The sequence below is a fragment of the Cuculus canorus genome, chromosome 13 (assembly GCF_017976375.1).
Source record: "Cuculus canorus isolate bCucCan1 chromosome 13, bCucCan1.pri, whole genome shotgun sequence".
Lineage (NCBI taxonomy): Eukaryota > Metazoa > Chordata > Aves > Cuculiformes > Cuculidae > Cuculus > Cuculus canorus.
Genome location: NC_071413.1, coordinates 20,326,171 through 20,345,490, shown reverse-complemented (window position 1 = coordinate 20,345,490; position 19,320 = coordinate 20,326,171). Strand labels below are relative to the sequence as shown.

General features: G+C 37.9%; 1 protein-coding gene across 7 annotated transcripts; it reads left to right on the top strand.

Annotated features, from left to right (window-relative positions):
- Positions 1–1,798: 1,798 nt before the first annotated feature.
- Positions 1,799–17,976, top strand: TERB1 (telomere repeat binding bouquet formation protein 1). Of its 7 annotated transcripts, none has more exons than XM_054079154.1 (20): positions 1,799–1,919; positions 2,773–2,883; positions 3,071–3,199; positions 3,673–3,804; positions 4,255–4,315; positions 4,409–4,524; positions 4,653–4,775; positions 5,342–5,461; positions 6,577–6,708; positions 8,122–8,247; positions 8,849–9,006; positions 9,718–10,079; positions 10,629–10,690; positions 11,694–11,786; positions 12,583–12,753; positions 13,249–13,329; positions 14,389–14,502; positions 15,735–15,847; positions 16,364–16,591; positions 17,148–17,976. In XM_054079154.1, exons 1-20 carry the CDS (start codon positions 1,886–1,888, stop codon positions 17,175–17,177), a joined length of 2,496 nt encoding a protein of 831 aa, XP_053935129.1. In that variant the 5' UTR covers positions 1,799–1,885; the 3' UTR covers positions 17,178–17,976. The 7 variants fall into 7 exon arrangements, with proteins under 7 accessions (XP_053935129.1, XP_053935128.1, XP_053935131.1 ...); XM_054079153.1 differs by having other exon boundaries at positions 5,309–5,461; positions 16,382–16,591; XM_054079156.1 differs by having other exon boundaries at positions 5,309–5,461; positions 16,364–16,496.
- The last annotated feature ends 1,344 nt before the right edge of the window (positions 17,977–19,320 follow it).

Here is a 19,320-nt window from a genome sequence, read left to right as displayed (position 1 = left end):
TTCTATGAAAGGACACCAACAATCCAGACTTCTTTCACTGCAGGATTTGACCAGTGGGATTTAAAAGGACTCCCTCGATCCCAGCCTGGCTGTTCCTGTCCTGGTGTGGCTGCTCAGGGCGAGTCCAGCCCAGCCCTGACTGACCAGGCAGGTGCACATCAGCTTCCCGGTGAGCTCTGCTCACCTCCTGCCTCCAACTGCCCGAGTGCTCAGCCCTGTGTTCTGGCACTGCTGAATGAACGTGAGCATCTGTGCTTTAGGAGTGCATTTTTGAGGTTCAAAGGGAAGTCACTGGGTTCTTGTCCATAACTGGTGGGGGAGAGGTCAGCAGATTTATTTCAAATACAGTTGCTAGAAGTCTGTTAGAGCAAATCTCATTATTTATCTTTTCATCTTGGCCTTATCTTTTCTTCTTTGTCCGGCAAGACAATAACTGCTGGCTTATAAGTACTGTTTTGTTTACCTTCTGTATGTTGTGAAAGAAAAAGCACCAATTAAGGTCCAGGCAGATCTTTCTATAGAGTTTTAAAAAAACCCTTCCATTTCTTTAATTGTATTAATGTGTACTTCATTAAACTTTACTGAAATTAAATTGGCTTTAAAGTAAGCTCATTTTTACAGCCTTTCTTTTGTTGATGAGTATGTAGGTACTTCTTGTTTTCTCTTAGGCTAGCTGGGTGGTATCAGTGGGGGCAAAAAAAGAAATGAGAAAGACTTGCAAGCTTTCCACTGTTTTGGCAAGGCTAGATCTGCAAGGAAATGAAATGCATATGTATCACCACTTCTCCAAGGGTAAAGGAGGATGAACCCTTTTTAAGCGTTCCCTCTCAAAACACACACTTCACTGATGCTACTGTCAGGCTGTATATGGAGCATTTGAACTAATGGAAAGAGCAAAGGAATGGGGACAATCAGTAACTAAATGGAAAGCAGGGCTGCTTGCATTAAGATGACACTGACATTTCTTAGAGCCTTTGCTCCGCTTTGAGAAAGATAACTACTCCGTTATTAAACTGGATTTATCACTGATTTCAACTTTCTACCTGGAGCTAAATAATTTTCGATAGATTGAAATAGGTTGCTGTGATGCGTGCATCAACCTTTCTTTCTGTTTGGGAGGTGAGGCATATTTAAGGGACCATCTTTCTGCTTCCAAACTGAATTTCACTCTGCTGCTCAGCTAACTCTTAGATGCTGGCACATTAATTTTATGTAGAATCAGTGCTGTGGTTTTTTTCTGGTTTATGTTTTTCATGTAATATGATTGATTCTTTGGTGAGCTAAAATAAATTCTTAGTTTAAGAAATAATGTCTCAGTTCATTCTCATTGCCCTTGGTTTTGATCCATACCAATGAAACAACAGAGTTATGGTTAGTGGCTCACTGAGCAGCAGCGGGAGGCTGAATGTTTTATAGTGGATATCACACACACCTGGTCCTTTACATGATGGTACTTGGTGTTCTTGCTGCTGGCTGATGGCTCATGACAAAGTTAGCAACCTGTTGTAAGGAAAAGTGGATCAGATTTACTGTGACAAGTGACACGGAGCTAGGTATGTTTTTAATGACAGGGATGTTTTTGGTAACCACTATGGTGACGTGGAGTCAGCTGATTTCTGCAAAATGTTAACTTTCAAAATGTAATAACACAGTTAACAAATGTAGTGTTTCTATAAAGTACTGTATTTCCAGATAAAATCTTTGCCATGCAAGAGCATATTGAACTGTGTATCAGATGAAAGTGTAAAACCAGAAAATTAGAAAAAGTGTATTTTAATAGAAATTATTTCATTTATTCTGCATGTGATATTATAAACACTGCTAATCTAAAGGGAAAACACTTTTTCCTTGATATCGTAGAACAAGAACAGGGATACAACCAAAAATGGAAAATCAAACGGTGCAGAAAAAACAGTGTGGTAAGATAGCAACTATAACTTGTTATTTGTTATCGCATCAATTTTACAAAGTCTTTGTGATAGTCTGTCGTCGGGTGGTGAACTGTTGGGGAAATATTCTTTTTCCTTGTTGCCAAATTCTTGAATTCTGTATTGGATAGCAAAAAGGCAACATTAATTAGAAGTTTTCAAATAGTAAACAATACCACAACAAAGTCACCAGTAAATATTTGCTGATATTTACTGACATTTTTATTGTATTTTAATTTCTTTAAGAAACCTCAAAATTTAATTTTTTTTAAATATACAATATCTGTTGCTACTGTTGCAAATAATTATCAAGTAAGTCTCTATTACACACAAGAAACTAAGAAACAGGTTTTCATTGTGGCTTACCTACCTAGGGTTACATGTAGATACCCAGAAAATGCTTTGTGTTAACTTACTAACCTGACAACCTGATTCAAGATTATAGCTGCTGTGATGTAACAAATTAAGTTTTCTGTAACTAAATATCATCTCCGAAGCCTTGGGGTTGGGCTCTTTCCCTGTTCACTCTGTAGATTTTCAATTGTATTCTCACTCTCAGTTGTTTCATGGTTCTGTTATTCACTCCAATACACTTAATGCACCTTGCATTTACTAACTAATTAAAGGCCAGAAATATTAAAAGGGGTCTGTTTCTTGAGCTAAGGAAATCATGCTCAAATAAACTATGCAGAAGTATATTTTTAGATTAAGTGTGCGTTATTTATAGATGGATAAAAGTGGCATAGCTCCATTTTTGCTTACTGTTTTTTTTCCTTTAAAATGCATAGATTAGTGTAAAGAAATTATAACAATTTGCATGACGTTGTTTTGTATTTGCTCTTAGGTACAAAAACAGATCTGAACTTACTGCTGGAATGCCTTAAATATCAGATGGACTGTCCTGTATCTCAGAAAGAAGCTTTGATCACTATTTGTTCAATTTGCCAACAAAACAGTAAGAGGCTCTCTTCCTTATAAACAAGACTATTTTGTGTTCACAATAGACGTTAAGCAGCTGTCACTGTAAAAAAATTCTCTAAAGAATATAAGGCTTGAGAAGGTAAAATCTTGGAAAGTTTTCACCTTAGACTGAAACAAAAGCAAAAGATTAATTTTTCTTCTTTTTTTTTTTTCTTTTATAGGTGAAGCAAGTGAATATTTTCGAGAAATCGGTGGTCTGATGTTTATAAATGATCTTGCAAAGTCAAATGTTCATTGCATAGTAAAGGAAGCGGCTTTATTTACATTAGGAATTATAATAGAGAGTAATGGTAATAAGCAACATTATTGATGTTTCTGAGCAAGTTATGATCCCATGTTATTGCTTCTGCTTGCGCTTTGCCTCCATTACTTTTATAACCCCAAAAATCAGATTACAAGATTATCAGCCTAAGTGAGGGGCAGTAAAAGTGCCACTGTTTCCCTATGGGTCCCCAAATTTGGAGAAATACCTTGTTGATTTGTGTAGGCAGCATGCCTTCATGATACCAGACAGCGGCACTGCCTCCCTTCCTTGGCAGTGAGTGTTAAATGACTCATAGATTGCTCCAAGATTGGCCCAGGTCCTGGCTGGTGTAGAACTGGCTGCAGGGACAAAACCTCCTCAATCACTTCAGAGTCCTGTTTTGTCTCCACTCACCACGTGCTGGATGCAGTAGAGACTCCAGTTACTGCATTACAAAAGCAATTTGGGATTGCGAACAGCTTGCTTTTGGACTTAACCCTCTTTATATTCTGCTTTCAGTTTACTGTCAACAAACTTTGTGTACTTCTGCAGTGTTTGAAGACCTCATTTTATTTTTAAGTAATAAGGATTCTGGTGTGAACTTGAAAAGAATGTCTGTTTATGTCATCTTAGTACTGGTTTCAAATAACCGTAAGTTGGATTTTTTCTCTTTTATAACACCAATTTTTGCTATATGCCAATCTGCAGTGCAGAAATTTGGAACACTCAATGAGTAATGTTTTGATAAAGTTAATTTATAAAGACGAATTGTGGCATTTAACTGAAACTGAAGTATGTAAGTAGATCATAGCCTGCTGGATTTCCTTATATAGCAGAAAATAGTTTAGACCTAAAAATGAAATTATAGTTTAAAAAAAATGATGCAAACCAGTAGTTTCTGGCAGTGTATGGAAAATAAACAGACATAGACAGAAATGGAACATTTTGGCCAATGTGTTGGTGTGGTTTTGTGTTTGTTTTTTCTGGGGATATATGATGCTTAGGAAATGGAAACAGAATGTATATATGTAAATTATCTTGACGTAAGGTTTTGTCTCAGGTTGCATGTGCCTTCTGAGTTTTGTATGTGTTCTTTTTCAGGGAGTGGGCAAACCTATGTCAGAGATACAGGCTGCATTAGTCTTCTGCTGCAGTTATTCAGGTAAGCAAACAGTTGCAATTCAAAAAGAAAGATGGTAGTCTACTTAGGCCTTAGGTCTGACCATCTGAGACTTGTTTGCATTGTTCTTAACAGAACAACTCTTTCCACATCTGAGATGAATCTGTCAGATGAAAACACTAACCAGTGCTACCAGCTGTGGTCCTCAGTCTGCAGCACTCTCTGTGCCTGTGTTAACAACCCTCAAAATGGTGAGCGAGGCTGTTGAAATTGTGAAAAACGTTTGAAGTATTTCTCCAAAGTGACAACAGTTTGTTTTCATTCAATTGAAATTTCATATTACACTTTGATTTGGGGTTATTTGTTTTTACTTTTCCAGAAGATAATCAAAACATTTGCTCTTCAGTTTTTCCATATGCCAAAGAGTGGCTCGAAAGCTGCACAGAGCCTGAGATAGTTCGTCCTATTTGCTCATTTGTTGGTCTCACCGTTGCAAATAACTGTAAGTGCAGCTCAAGCTTTAAATAGATTCGCTTTTGTAGCAGTAATAGTTAAATTCAATAGTTAAATGTTTGATTACTTTTTGTAGTCTCTACTAATTAATTTTTACTCTGAAAGCTGTATTCCACCATCTTTAGTTACAGTACCTGCTTTGTGCTTAAGGGCAATAATAGCCACAGGCTGGCTATATTTAGTGAGGTCACTGAAAACCACTTGGAAGCTGTTTTGATTACAAGTATTTAAAAAATGTAAGTAATAATTACATCTCTGAAAACAATGACTTAGGTAGAACTCCGTCATAACCTTTGCTATTTGTCTGCACATATTAGGCCATGTATGTCCTTCAACTATTTCATAAGACAATTACTACATGTCTCGAGGCTACTATCTATCCAACTTCAGTTCTGTTGTGTGGATGGAAATGTAATCATTAATACATGCACAGAAAAATTATGATGAGCCTAACTGATAAAAGGCCAAAACAATTTGCAAACTATATAGTTTAAGACACATTTTTTTTTTTCATTCACTAAGCATATGTGCAGAAATACTTTGTTTCTGTTGGAGGCTTGGATACATTGGCTAAAGTTCTCATCAAGCTGATGCATGATTCCTGTATGGGTCACTCAAGCACAAAACTTGCCGTAGTGGTAACAAAGACTCTGGATGCCTGCATTGCCAATGACTGTGAGTGAAAAAAACAGCTACCATTTTTCATTTATGGGATTTTAAAATGCAATTTTTAAATCTGGCTTTGGTGGAAAGGTAATATGAATAGATGCTAAAAGGCAATTAAGTTATATAGAAGCCAATTTATATTGCAGATTTTTACAAATTGTAACGTGTATATGGGGAATCATTCAGTTCATCTGAGGTGGGTTCCTTTCCCATTGTTGCTAAAATAAACATAGTGAAATTTATACTGAAAATTCAAAATAAGATACTAGCACTAGTTTTGTGTAAGCAAAGCTGAGAACTGGGTGAGGCAGTCAGCTCGGATCCTGGAGTTAAGGCCTGTGTTTCTGTAGCCCTGTGCCTAAGCTAATGAGCTTTGTAAGCTTTAGGAGGCTTTAGGAACTTGGGTGTGGAGCTGAACAAATGTCTGCACAATGCATCTTTACTCTGATTTACTGCCTGGGCAGTGCTATCCTAATGAGGTCTTTGTGTATTCCATCAGAAGGTTTTGAGAAACCTGTGAGCCTGTATTGTTGGCCGTGATTATTGTATTTGACACTTCTGCCACTAAGTGCTCACTAACAGAAGTTGAAAAAAGGTAAAAGCATTTACCTGCACGAGTTTTGAGCCTGGTTTCAAAGGAACAGGTATGTGACGGGATTAGGTTTCAGCATGTATGTACTAGCAGTAGCATTCCCTTTTTCAGGACGAGGTTGCCCTCTACCAGAAACGTTCCTAGCTCTCTTTGTGGCAGATAGTTTGTGTCAAACCGTATTCTACTCTTTCTTAATCTATTGTGGAGCTGATAAAGTACGTGGACAAACTCAGCAGAGCTCTAGAGAATGTGTGTGTTGCAAAGCCCTTGCTTGTCTTCTGCTGTATCTCTGTACAGCACAATTTGGGGAAAAGGGAGGTTTGATATATGGGGAGCAGCAGGGGCAGGATTACTGCACCAGGAGGGAAACGGTAATTTGAAGTGTTCAAATGAAAAAGAGAGAAGAACTGTGCAGGCCCAAGGCTTTTCGAGGTCTGCAGAGTTCCCTTGAAAAACAGCTTTTTAAACTTGGATGATGCCTATATGCTTACTATCTAGTTTATTTTTCTTCAAATTATTATTAACTTAATAGCTGCGTTGGGTGTTGTCTTGGCAAAGTATCACGCTGTGTCAGAGCTACTGAAGCTGCTGTCCAATGACACTCTGGATACAGGAGGAAAGATTAGTGTTATTCTAACAATTGGACACTGTACGGAAGTTTGTGGTAAGGTGTCTCTTTTTCTTTTTTTCCTGTCAGTTTTCACTAAGTTCTGGTACCTTATTTCAATAGATTCATTTCAATAAGACTGGAACATGAAGGAAAGTTCTATTAAATAATGTAATATTAATATTCAGGAAAAAATATGATTCTATAATGTTCTATCTTTAAATTTTAAAACTATCTTACTTACAGTTTAAAACTGTTAACACTATTTTTAAGAGCTTATGACAGTTAGACTATTAGCCAAGAAATCAGAGCTGGGCTTAGGTATCAGAGGGTAAAATTCATCCAGACCTGAAAACTACTGAAAACTACACACAAAATAGGTCTCTTTGAGCTCATTTTTATAGGCCCTTGATATATACAGCTTCTGTCCACTGTTTGCGTAGCTATTAATTTTTTAAAAACAGTATTGTTTTTGAAGTAACTTAAACAGTAGATGACCCTGAAATGTTTTTGCCAGGCCTCCTCAGGGCTTTCCCAAGCATATCTGGTGCAAATATAACACTAAAGTTGGTATTTTATGGTAGTACAAGCCAACAGAATGGCAAGTCGTGAGATACTGATCCTTGTTTACTTACACTGTTGGTTTTCTTAATATATGTTCAGAAACATAAGAAAAAGGCATTATGTCCAAAAATCCTGATTGATTATCCAATAGCAAGTTCAGTAATTAGCTCAGTAGGTCATAAATCTGGTATTTTAAAAGACACCCTTTCATGAAGAATTAATTGAAACCAAACTTAATGGAAAGCATCTTTCAAATAGGACTATGATTAAACTAACAAAACAAAAGTTTCTCTTAAAATGTCAATACTGATAAAACAATCACATTCCATCTTTTCTTGATTCCTTTGTTTTATCAAGTTTAGACAACAAAGAGTTATTTTTAAAAACTGTCGGTTTTATGTGTACGTAACACAAACGAGTTCACAATAGAAAAATTGAGGTAGTTACATAGTTAGCGAGGAGGAACAGATAAGCTAGACCAAGATTAAACTACTAATTTTATTGCTAATTATAAATTTAAGCTTGTGATATTTCTGCATCTCAAGGTTTACATAAATGTAGCTTACATACTTTAAGAGTATATCCCAGAAGAAAACAAATGGAAAAGCCCTAATTCCAATAGTTTAGGTGACAATTAAATGAGTTTGGATCTCAGTCATATAATTTGTCTCAGTTCTCCTTCAGTTTTCTTACAAGAAATTTGAGCCATGATCAAATTATCCTATGTGATCCGGAGTGATTCTGCTGCAATCTGGTCAGTAGGTCATTACAGCACTCCTGGATCCATAATGAAAATTTCTGTTTCAGAATTTCCCTGGCAGTTACTACTATTGGTTTCTAAAATTATTGTAAGATTGTGTATGAGGCTGAAACCAATGTATTTGCCTTTACAATGTCCTATTTTAGAAGCAAACCAGTGTGAACTACTCCAGAGCAATGGTCTTCCACTTATGATTCAGTTATTAACTGAGTCTCAGGATGAGGAACTAAACAAAGCTGCTACTTTTGTGCTGCAAAACTGCAAACAAATGAGTAAGCTTGTTGTTATTGCTTTAAAAATTACAGAGATGGTTTCTATCTTTAAGTTCTGTTGACTTTCTAGTGATTTTAACTGCAGCAGCTTTGCAGTTCTCTGTACTCCAAGAGGCGTTTGTTTTCTGCAGAGAAGTTGCGTGTTTGCCCCCATGGAAACAGTACAGTGTTTTGGTGAAAAAAAGAAAAGTGAAAATCCCAATGATGTTGTAATAATGCATTTGTGACACCTCTGTATGTAGCCTCAGTTCTTAAAAGCTGTGCCACTTATAAATTATGAGCAAAATATTGACGTTGTCATTTAACACACAATTGGAGCTCCATTCCCGGGTGTGTACCACTGTACCCAGAGACTAAACCAGACTAAATGGCTTATAGTAACTTTAATTTCAAGCTCACCTCTTGTAACTGCAGTTTATATTTGCAGTGTATTAACATTTACGTGTAAATTAAAATTATAGTTATAAAAATATTATTAAGACGTTATATTTTGCATTAAATTACTGGTGTTGTCCCTCAGCCTACTGAAATGGAGTAAATATTTATTGAGATGTTTATTGATACAATTTGGAATATTAATATTGTTTTCTATTTTATATAGCTGAAAAATTATCCCTGAAAACAAACGATAATTCATTAAATGTGAACAATGCAGAAGAGTTGGACGTGGAAGTCAGAAGCAGGAGTCTACAGGACTACTGGGAGAAAGCAGAAGAAATCTTACACAGAATAAACTTGCTTGAAAAAGAACATAATGAGGTTGGCCTATTTATTAAAGTAGGATAAAATAAGGGAAATTTTACGGAAATTTTTAGAGATAAATAGAAAGTAAAACTTTTAAGATAATTTCAGTTTGAGCTAGAAAAGAAGGAAAAACATTGGATGTGTGTGAAACTACAACCCAACTTTTACCATTACTGTACCTCATACAAAGAAGTATGCAGGGCAATCAGAGAATACAGGCGTCTGTATTTTTATGAAGCATTTCAGTTTATTATACAAAACTGAGATAATTTGAACCTATAATTTTAATATTTGCATGCATGAAATTCCCATGGCTGCACAACTACGATGGGAGAAGTGACGATGGACAAATGTGAACACGTACCAAAATAAAATTGTTCCATATTGTCCTGATGCTCTTTAAGTACTTGTTGTCTCTGCGTGTGGAGCAGCAAGTTTTTTGAGTTATTTAGCTGGATCTTAAGTTAATCAAATGCTTTCATTTCTGGAAGTGGTTGTAATAGTAGCAAATCCATTGCTTCAGCCTGGAACTATCACTTAGCATCCACTAGTAACTACTTAAACATCTTCATCAGAGTCTTGCTGGCTCTCAACTCAGGGTGTTTTGAAGCTTCTCTGGAATTTGCTTTGCCTTCAGAGTTAGACTGATCTATCCTAGTTAATTTTGTTACTGGATTTATTTTTTATAGCACTTGTATACTTGCTAACTAGTATTTTTCAATACAGGAAAGAGCGCAAGAAAGAGTATTTGTAGACAGATCTTCAGAAGCCAACATTGAAGCATCAAAGTACCATGCAGTGAACCTTGCTGATCCAAAACCTTACGTAGAAAGAACACATAAAGAAGTACTTTGTCCACAGTTGACCTCTAAGTCAGATGATCAAGTCCTTGCTCCATCCGTAAATTCTTTTCCACACAAAAGTGAAATAGTGAACACTGTGGATCCAGTAAATGCTTCTGTTGGAGAAAGCAAACAGAGTAATATTCTGTTTTCAGTTAACGAACGACATGCAGATCGTGTACTTCAGAGTCACAGGATAAATGACAAAATTGCATCTGTAAAAAATCCGTATGTTTGTCAAGGAAGGTAAGTATCTAAGTATAAGCAGAACTACTAAGTTGCTGTTCTTTAGTGGTTTCCAAATTGAATGTCAGCCTTTTAAGTTATCTGTTAACTAATGATGCCTTTTCTCCTGCTGAAAAGACATGGCCTTTTGGTAGCTTGCTAGAGAATATTCCATGGCAGTCTTTGTCATAACAGATGCGGATTATAGACATTGCAGGAACAAAAGCTTCTGCTCTTTCCCTGTGAATGGTAGGTAGGCTTCTGACAGATTGTGTAGAGCGCCTGTTACAGGCCCTCTTCTAATGCCTTCAACACAGCGATGACCTGCCGAACAGTGCTGAGAGGCATGCTAATCACAGAGCTCTAGTAAACAGACTTCCAGCATGATAGTTACATGCTGAGTACTTCCAGCCCAGTAACTTGGGATAATTAGAATCAGTTTTTAGTGTTTTATGTATTTAGTGTGTTTCCAGTTTTCCCTCTGCAATGTGTGTGCTAATTCACAGGTAAATGTGTGTTGTGCAGTTCAATTATATTTTTTTTAATTTTTTCACGTTTTGATCTTCCCAGGGAATGCTTATTTGAACAACCAGCAGAGATTGATAAAAATATGAAACAGATAGGCACATCAGGTATTAGTAGCTAAACATATTATTTTCTTAGATAATTTTGGTCTTAATGAGACCTTAATTAGTTTTGTCTACTTTTACCGCTATGTTTTTTCAGATTTTATATATCAGTAGATGACAAAGTACATTATGTATAATATTCTTTAACTGTGTGCAGTTTTGGAATTTTGTATGTTATACAATTTTCTGGGAGAATATTTATTTTACTTTTCTTCTAATACATATTTAAGCTTCCTTTTTAAATTTATTTTCACTATGCAAATTAATGTATCACTCATAAATATTTTAAGTTGAATCTGAATGCAATTCCTACTGAAGAATGAAAACTATTAATAGAAAATGTGTAAGGGTGCTGGTTTTGTTCTGTATTTAAGATTGTTGATAGAACCTACCTGTGAGAGTGACTTCTGCCTGAAGCTCTTCCTGCACATTAAAGCTGTGCTAAAGATAATTTTTGTTTGGATTTGCATTAATCTTCCTAGTCTGAGAGGTTTATTTCAGAATTGGGGTCTATTCAATGAAATCTTTATTCATAATTTAATTTCTTGTTGATTTATGAAATCTCTAATTATTCCTTAGATGAGTATTTGCCAGCATGGTAACTTTACAGGTAACCAACCTGGTCTCCAGTCTACTTAAATGAAGAATAAATATTATTCCAATACATCACATTTTTCAGTATCTAATTCCAACTAGAAATAAAGTTTATAGTTATAGTTAAGCAATGTAAGTTTACAGAGCTATTTTGTTGTTATGGAGTGGAAGTAATAAGCTTTGTGAGAGTGGTGAGAAAGCACTGAATTAAATGTAAGTATTCTGGATTTAGAAAAATGTAAATGCAACCCATTTAACTTCAGGAATTCCATTTGGCTTTTCAGCTGTTATGTAAATTAAACTTTATTCTACCAGTAGGAAATACAATTGAATGTAGGTATGCTAATGCACGATTACCATGGCAAAAGATAGATTGCATATTCTTAGTGGGGTGTTTTCTCTCCTAATTTAGGTCAACATTCATTCTACTCGGAGACAAACAAGGAAAAGAAAAGTATTTCAACTAAATCTGCATCCCATAAAATGGCAGAGTTAAGGTGCTTAGGTAAATATCTTTCTTTCCTGAGTCCACAACAGAAGCCTTAAAGAGTATGCAATGCAGTAAGTGAACTGACATGACAGAAATTTTAATGAATCTATTGGATTACCTATCCTGTAATTTTGAATTGCTTCCTTTCCTTTTTCTGCCCCTAAAATAAAACAGAAATATTGAAATAAAGCTTACATATTCCAGTTTTGGTCAAGTATCTTTTCTTAACGTGAATGTACCAACAAACAGAATATACAACAGCTTAAGATATGATGTGCTATTTACAAGAATACTTAAGAGTGGATGTTTTCCTCCTTAGAATAACTAAACCATAAATTACCCTAGGAATGTCCTCAAAAATTAAAATGATGGCTTCCTGTCAGGAGGAAATCCATACCCAAGCTAGACGTTTGTTCATGTTAATACAGATAACTGTTACAACACAGAGGAAGGTTCAAAGTAAGGCAAAGACATCTTTTATAGTTCGGCTCCTGAGTCTGCATTCTTCCTATCCCATCCCACTAATATTTTTACTTCTGTAGAGGATCCCTGCCTCTTTTAGAACTTCTGGAGTTGAAGTGCAGTGTAACTTGGTCCCAGAGGTCGTGTTGAAAACCCTTTTGTTTTTTAGAGAGCAAATACGAAACAGGTAGGTATTTTCAAGAAGATGGGTAAAGTGTAACCTCTTTTGAGATACGTGTTTGGAAAATTGGAGGTCAAGTTCTAGATCATAGTGAGTAAAATGAAATGCTGGGCTTTGTGATGGCTGCTATAACTGCCGTGCTTGCCATATACTGTTTTTTTCTTCCAGGCTGTACAGCAGGAGCACTGTGCTTCAACAGTAAAACCTTTACCCAGATGTTGCAAAGTTGTCCGTACCAGTGTGACTTTCACAAAGTCATTCTGGAAGCTGAAGAAAGATATAAAAACGATCTTCGCAAATTGGCTGTTTGTAACAACAGTAGACGTGCAACTTATGAGAGTAATTATTCTTTTGTGTTAACTATTTTTCCCATTGCAACTATTGTTTTAAATAGTATTCAAAATTCTGAACTTTTTTCAGTCTGATTTTGATTGCTCTGCTCTTATAAGCTCACTCATTTAATATGATTTAGAAGTGATTTGTGCTAAGTGAGATCAGAACTAGCCACTTCTGGTCTGAGGCTCTTCGGTATTTCTTGGCAATGGTGATATCCCCACATTGCAGGCTTTTGATGAGGCTCTGTCCTGTTTGCCAGGTAGTCAAGTACTAATAAAGGGAATGTATTAAGCTGAAATAAGTGTGAATGGGTATATGACATGATAACAAAGTAATTTCATTCTAATATTACATACTTAAGGATGGAGGAGGCTTATAATTCTTAATGAATTAAATAAAAATGCATCCTATGTTTTTCTGGTTTAAAGGAGACTTTCTGGAAGTTAAATAGCTATTAGTTACTGGCATTTGTACTGATGTCAGTCTTATGTTTTCCAGAAATACTGCTGACTCCCCTGAAGAAAGACAGACTGCATACAGAAATATCAACTTTTAGGAGCAAAAAGGATAGTTTCCAAAGTAAGGGCTTGGTTTGGAAATCAGTGCAAAAAGCCCTTACTGTCTTAAGTAACTCTTTTGCAGGACTTGACTAGGACAAGCCATGGATAAGGAATTATGTTTGTATTTCCTAGGGTTTCTGTGAAAAATCTATATATTAATAGGCCAGAACATGCATGTTCTATAATCCTGAAATTGCCTTATGCATATTAGGTCACAACAAAATTATCTGGCACTTGCTTTGTAGGTACTGCTTTGAATCCTGTCGGGGTGCCTTCCATGCCGTCTGCTATTTTTCAGTTTTGTGGCGTTAATTTTTAAAATGGAGAGGTATAGCCAGGATCAGAACCCAGAACTGTTGCCTGTCCCTGGCGTCGGCATCACTCTATTATAGTTGTAGCCACATAATCCTGTTATACCTGTTTCTTCTTAGAGCTCTGCTAAGGACTTGTGCCTCTGTGTGCTGAATAGCTAAAAGGGTAAACTCTAACATATGCAACGATACTAGGACAAGTAACTAAAAGCAACCTATCAGAAGACTAGGTAGAGATTTGTTTACCTGTTCTGTGTTATGACGTACTGATGGAAAAGGGAACGGGAGTTCTATCAGTTTCTGCATTACAGTTTAGGAACTATGTTTGTGAACCATCAGTTGCCCATTAAACCTCTTATTCTTTACAGTACACAAAACCCGCCCATTTGTAAATAGCAGAGCATGTATCTATAATATAGCAAAAAAGTTAACAGTTTTAGTGTTTTCTTTACTCTGTAGATACATTTTTAATGTAGTTGGCAAGGATTTTTCTTCACAATGTGTTGTTTGTGGGTACATCCTGCAGCGCTCCAGCTACAGTTTTATGTTACTACATTGACCAAGAGCCCATTACACTAATGTATTACCTTTAGCAAGTAAACATTTTCCGAAGTAAACTGTATTTTCCAGTCTTTCTTCTAAAACCAGATAGCAGAATGGCTCAAAACATGGTTCTGTCTTAAATTCCTCAAACATAACCTCTGTTTTGTGGTTTGTTTGTTTTTAAGGAAGATGCATAATGTTTTACTGTTTGGCCCTTTTTTCAGGTATCCTTTTGACTCCAGTTAGAAAAAACAAATCTAATACTTCAAATAGAGAGGAACCTAGTAAAAGTACTAGGTTGAATCATGACTATAACTTGATACCTACATATGAAAAGTGTGAGTATTACTGGAAAATTAATTCTGTCATAAGCATAAGTTAATGATCAGGGTTTGCATTTAGATCAGGGCATGGAGAAAAGCACTGGTGCTTCCTGTTGGGAGAAAAAATGGCTAAGAAGTCAAACAGATATGCAGAGGGACCTGGACAGGCTTGAGAGGGGATCCTGTACGAACCTTATTAATTTCAACAAGGCCAAGTGCCAGGTCCTGCACCTGGGTCAGGGCAGTCCCAAGCCCAGTTGCAGGCTAAAGCAGAGAATGGCTTGAGAGCAGCCCTGAGGAGAAGGATTTGAGGTACTGATAGAAGCTCAGCGTGAGCTGGCAATGTGTGCTCACAGCCCAGAAAGCCAACCATATCTTGAGCTGCATCCAAAGCAGTGGGAGCACCAGGGCGAGGGAGGGGATCTTGCCCCTCTGCTCCGCTCTGGTGAGACCCCACCTGGAGCCCTGTGTTCAGTTCTGGAGCTAGCACAGGAAGGACATGGAGCTGTTGAAGCAAATCCAGAGGAGGCCACAAAGCACCTCCCTTAAGAGGGCAGGCTGAGAGACTTGGGATTGTTCAGCCTGGAGAAGAGAAGGCTCCAAGGAGACCTTAAAGCAGCCTCCCAGTATGGAAAGTGGCTCCATGAAAGCTGGTGAGGGGCTCTTGATCAGGGAGTGCAGGGACAGGACTCTTGATCAGGGAGTGCAGGGAGTGCAGGGAATGGTTTTACGCTGAAAGAGGGGAGGTGGAGATGAGATCTTAGGAAGAAACATTTCCCTGTGAGGGTGAGGAGGCCCTGGCCCAGGTTGCCCAGAGCAGTGGGGGCTGCCCCATCCCTGGAGGGGTTCAAGGCCAGGTTGGATGGGCCTTGAAGCCTCTGATCCAGGGAGAGGTGTCCCTGCCCATGGCAGGGGGTGGGACTGGATGGGCTTTGAGGTCCTTTCCATCCCCTGGTTGGAATCATTCTGTGATTCTCTGATATGTTCTTCAGTCATAGCGCCGCTGACATTTAAGCTAATTCCTATTATTTGAGAGTTGCTTCCAGGGTATAAATAATGCTTATGTGTTAACATCAGTGGTGAGAAAAAGATCTAATGAAAATGAGATATTACTGGTAAAGCAATATTTACATATTCTAATATTTACATATTAGAAGAAATGTTCCTTTACAGCACTATATTCCATTTTACAGTGGATTGCAGTTAGTTTAAAATACTCAGAGGTGGCCTTGTTTGCAATTTCATAGCTTTCAAAGAAATCCAAGATGCTAACTTGAAGAGACAAAGAGTCAAAGAAGTATGCAACCAGGAATGTCAGCGCTTAAGAGAAAATTGTATCTCTTCAATTCACAAAGATGAGGTTAGTTATGCAAAGCCTAATCATACACTCACTATTTATAAATGTCCAAATAATATCATGATGAATTGCATGATTTCTTTTAAAGTCACCTCTAACGAGACCCCAGCAACAAAGTGAACCTTACTGAAAAGATACTCCTCTGTGTTGATTCTACTCCAGTCATACTGATTTATCCCTGAAATGAGTTAAGTTTTTTTTGACAATCCTTTCAGAATAATAGGCAAGGTATGCTTTTTCCTGCATTAATGAAAATTTGCATGGTATACAAATAACAGAAACGTAAAGAAATAAATGTACTGAAGGTATAAACTATGTAGGCAGGACAGAAATTGAGGTGATGGTCATGGGAAAAAAAAGCTATAATTCAGTGAGCAGGTGGCAGTGAAGAAATCTTGAAGATCCCTTGTTCTCTTGACAAAGTCATTGTTTCTTTAGAGTGACTTAGGACTGTATTGTCAGTAATAAAGCATTACTTCCAAGGGTGAAACAGTATAATAACATAATTATTAATTACAGCAAAACAAATATTTGCAGAACAATGAAATACGTTCCCTGGACATGAACACAAGAACTATAAACAAGAGAAGAACTCGAAAAGATTTCACGACTGAAGAAGTTAACTATCTTTTGAGTGGAGTAAAAGAAATGGGTAATCACTGGAATGCAATTTTGTGGTCTTATCCATTTCAGAAAGGACGGACAAGTGTTGATCTTTCCAAGAAATACTACAGGTTACAGCTGCAAGTAATCATAATTTAATTCTCTGCTAATCACATCTGCTGTCAGCTCAGTTTTCACCTTCTGACCCTGAACTGACTTGCACAAAAGGACAGGCTCTCAGAATTCGCAGCCCATGGGATTGTGCTTTGCACAATCCAATAGTCTCCGGTATAATTCAATCAGGGCTTGGGCTTGGAGGGAGAGAGCAGAACTGGGAAAATGTTAGAGAGCCTTTGAATCTTACAGTGCCACCTGACAGGATATGAAGAGAATAAGAATTTCAGTTAAGGACTCTAAATTAATAGCTGTGTTTGGTATTTTGGTTTGGAAGTTAGTATTTTCTCTGTTCAGTTGCTTTTCTGATGATGGTTTGTGAAAACCTCCCTGGCAGTTTCACTGTCCTTACAGCTCCTCACAGAGCTGCCGTCTCTGGACAGAGCAGGCAGCGTTCCTGCTGAGCTTTGGCCTCGGCAGGAGCATTCAGTAGCGAGTGTTCTTCTACTGAAATGTTTTCTAAAACGATGCAGTGTTTTGTGTCAATATTTGTATTCATATTTTCTCTTTTATCTGTACTTTATAGATGCAAGAAAGAAAGAAAGTTCATCAATGACATCTTTCAAGAGTGTTTTGGATTTTGTAGCTGAGTGTTGAACAGCAGCAGCGTTTGCTAAGGTATTGCCACAGCGAAACGAGCCCGTAGAGGTGTCATGTTGGCTTGGCCTCATGTTTCCCAGTGAGAACATTCACTGACAGAGTTGTTAGGTTTTGTAAATTTAAATTACATGTGATTCAGTAAGTTTTTTTAAATTTAAGTAATGCTAACATGGCTAACAATTGACTATTTGATTTATGTAACATTCGGTCTGGCTTTCTGTTTGAATCTTTTTATAGCTTACTTTATACCATTGGTAAGAAAAGGCTGTATTTGTCAAATGAATATTTTATGTCAGAAGCTGTTCAATGTTAATTCTTTTGTGTCTGAATTTGTTTCCTCTAATAAGTGAAATGTTTAAAGCAAGTAAAATATTTTGTCATGCGTTTTAATGTGCTGTATGTGTGGTAAAGTTATCTGTGACAGAAAACACCAAATGTGTGGTTAAACACGGCTGTAGAGAGTACCTTTCCTTTGTACCTTAAGCAAAATGAAAACTTGTGGAAATGTGAGCACTTCTGGGTAGAAGACTTAACATATGGCTCAGCTGCAATGTTTCTTGACTGATATTAATGACTGGGATAACATTCCTGGACCTACATAAAACAGAATCACAGAATGGTTTGGGTTGGAAGAGACCCTAAAGCCCATCCAGTTCCACCGTCTGCCACGGGCAGGGACACCTCCCCCTGGATCAGGGAGCTCAAAGCCCCATCCAACCTGGCCTTGGACATCTCCAGGGTGCTCCAGTGCTGAACCAAATAGGATGCAGATACTGATAAAATTTGGCTTCTGTTTACAGCAGGATATTTTCTGGTGCATTATTCAAGTAAGTGTGCAGAAACACTATTTCTGCTAATCACACAGTTTTTATAGAAGGTTTTAGTGAAAGCCTTAGTAACTTGATTTTTCAGTGATAGCCTTAGTATTTAATTAGTACTTTTTATCTATTCTGAGAAAGAAATCATTAATCATTTATTATGGAAAAAGTTATCTTATTTGTACGAGGTTTTCAGTACAACGTAGCTTAAATGCTTAAAAACAAGCAACATAACTGAAAACTGAAAGACTTCCAGTAAAGATGCCAACGATAAGTAGATCTTCTAATAATTTTCAGCTGTTGAACTTTGGTTTTGCTATTATTAAAATATACAAGTGCCTAAAGCTGCTGCTTTGAACAGCTCCATTCAATGATGTAGTTAAATATTGGCCTGTGCGTTTGCAGGCCATGAGCCAAAAGATCGCGGAGGAGTGGGACGCCCAGCAGGCAGGCTGTGGGCTGTTACACTCCATACAGTCTGCTTCCAAGGACTCGTCCAGGCAAGCTGTGGCTCTGCTTACGTACCCAGTGATCTGCAGTATTCTGGCCCAAACAGATTTCAAGTGGAGAAAGCCTGTAAGGTGTTCAGGTGACACAGACGGTCACAGTATTGGCCCTTCACCACATCTCAGGGGTAAATGAAGTTGGAAACGGCCTCTGGAGTCTGCGGGCTCCACAGGGCAGAGGTCATCTCCAGTCTCCAAGTCAGGGTGCTCCCTGCCGTGTCATGTTCTGAAGATTTTTAGGGATGAAATTCCTCTGTAGGCAGCATCTTCAGCTGCTCCGGCAACACAAGGAGAAAACCCACCGGAACGTTTATGTCTAATGCAAATGGGAGGAGGGAGCAGAAACCTCTTGTGTGGAACGGTGAAAGACAGTCTGTCTTTTCCTCTCTTTGTGACTTGCTCGACGACCTCGATAGTCTTACGTTCTTGCATAAAATACCTTGAAATCCACACAGATCAGGCATCGTAAAAATACAAACACAGAAGAATAACTCATGTCATTTTTTAGGCTGCTTAAGCTGCCTCGCACAGTGCTCGAGCTCGCTGAAAAGCAGTTCCCGAGGGAGAGCGTGTTTTCTGAAGAGCTGCTGGAAAAGCTGCAGGTGCCCGTTGGGCAGCACGAACGCATCGAGCTCATGCCTCCCCCGCGCAGCAGGGGGCGCTGCGGACGGTGCCGCCCGGGGCTGTCCTCGCGGCGCCTGATCGCAACGCGGCCGCTGCCGGGGCTGCCCGCGCGGCGCCTGCTGGAAGCGCGGCCGCGGCGCGGATGGGCGCG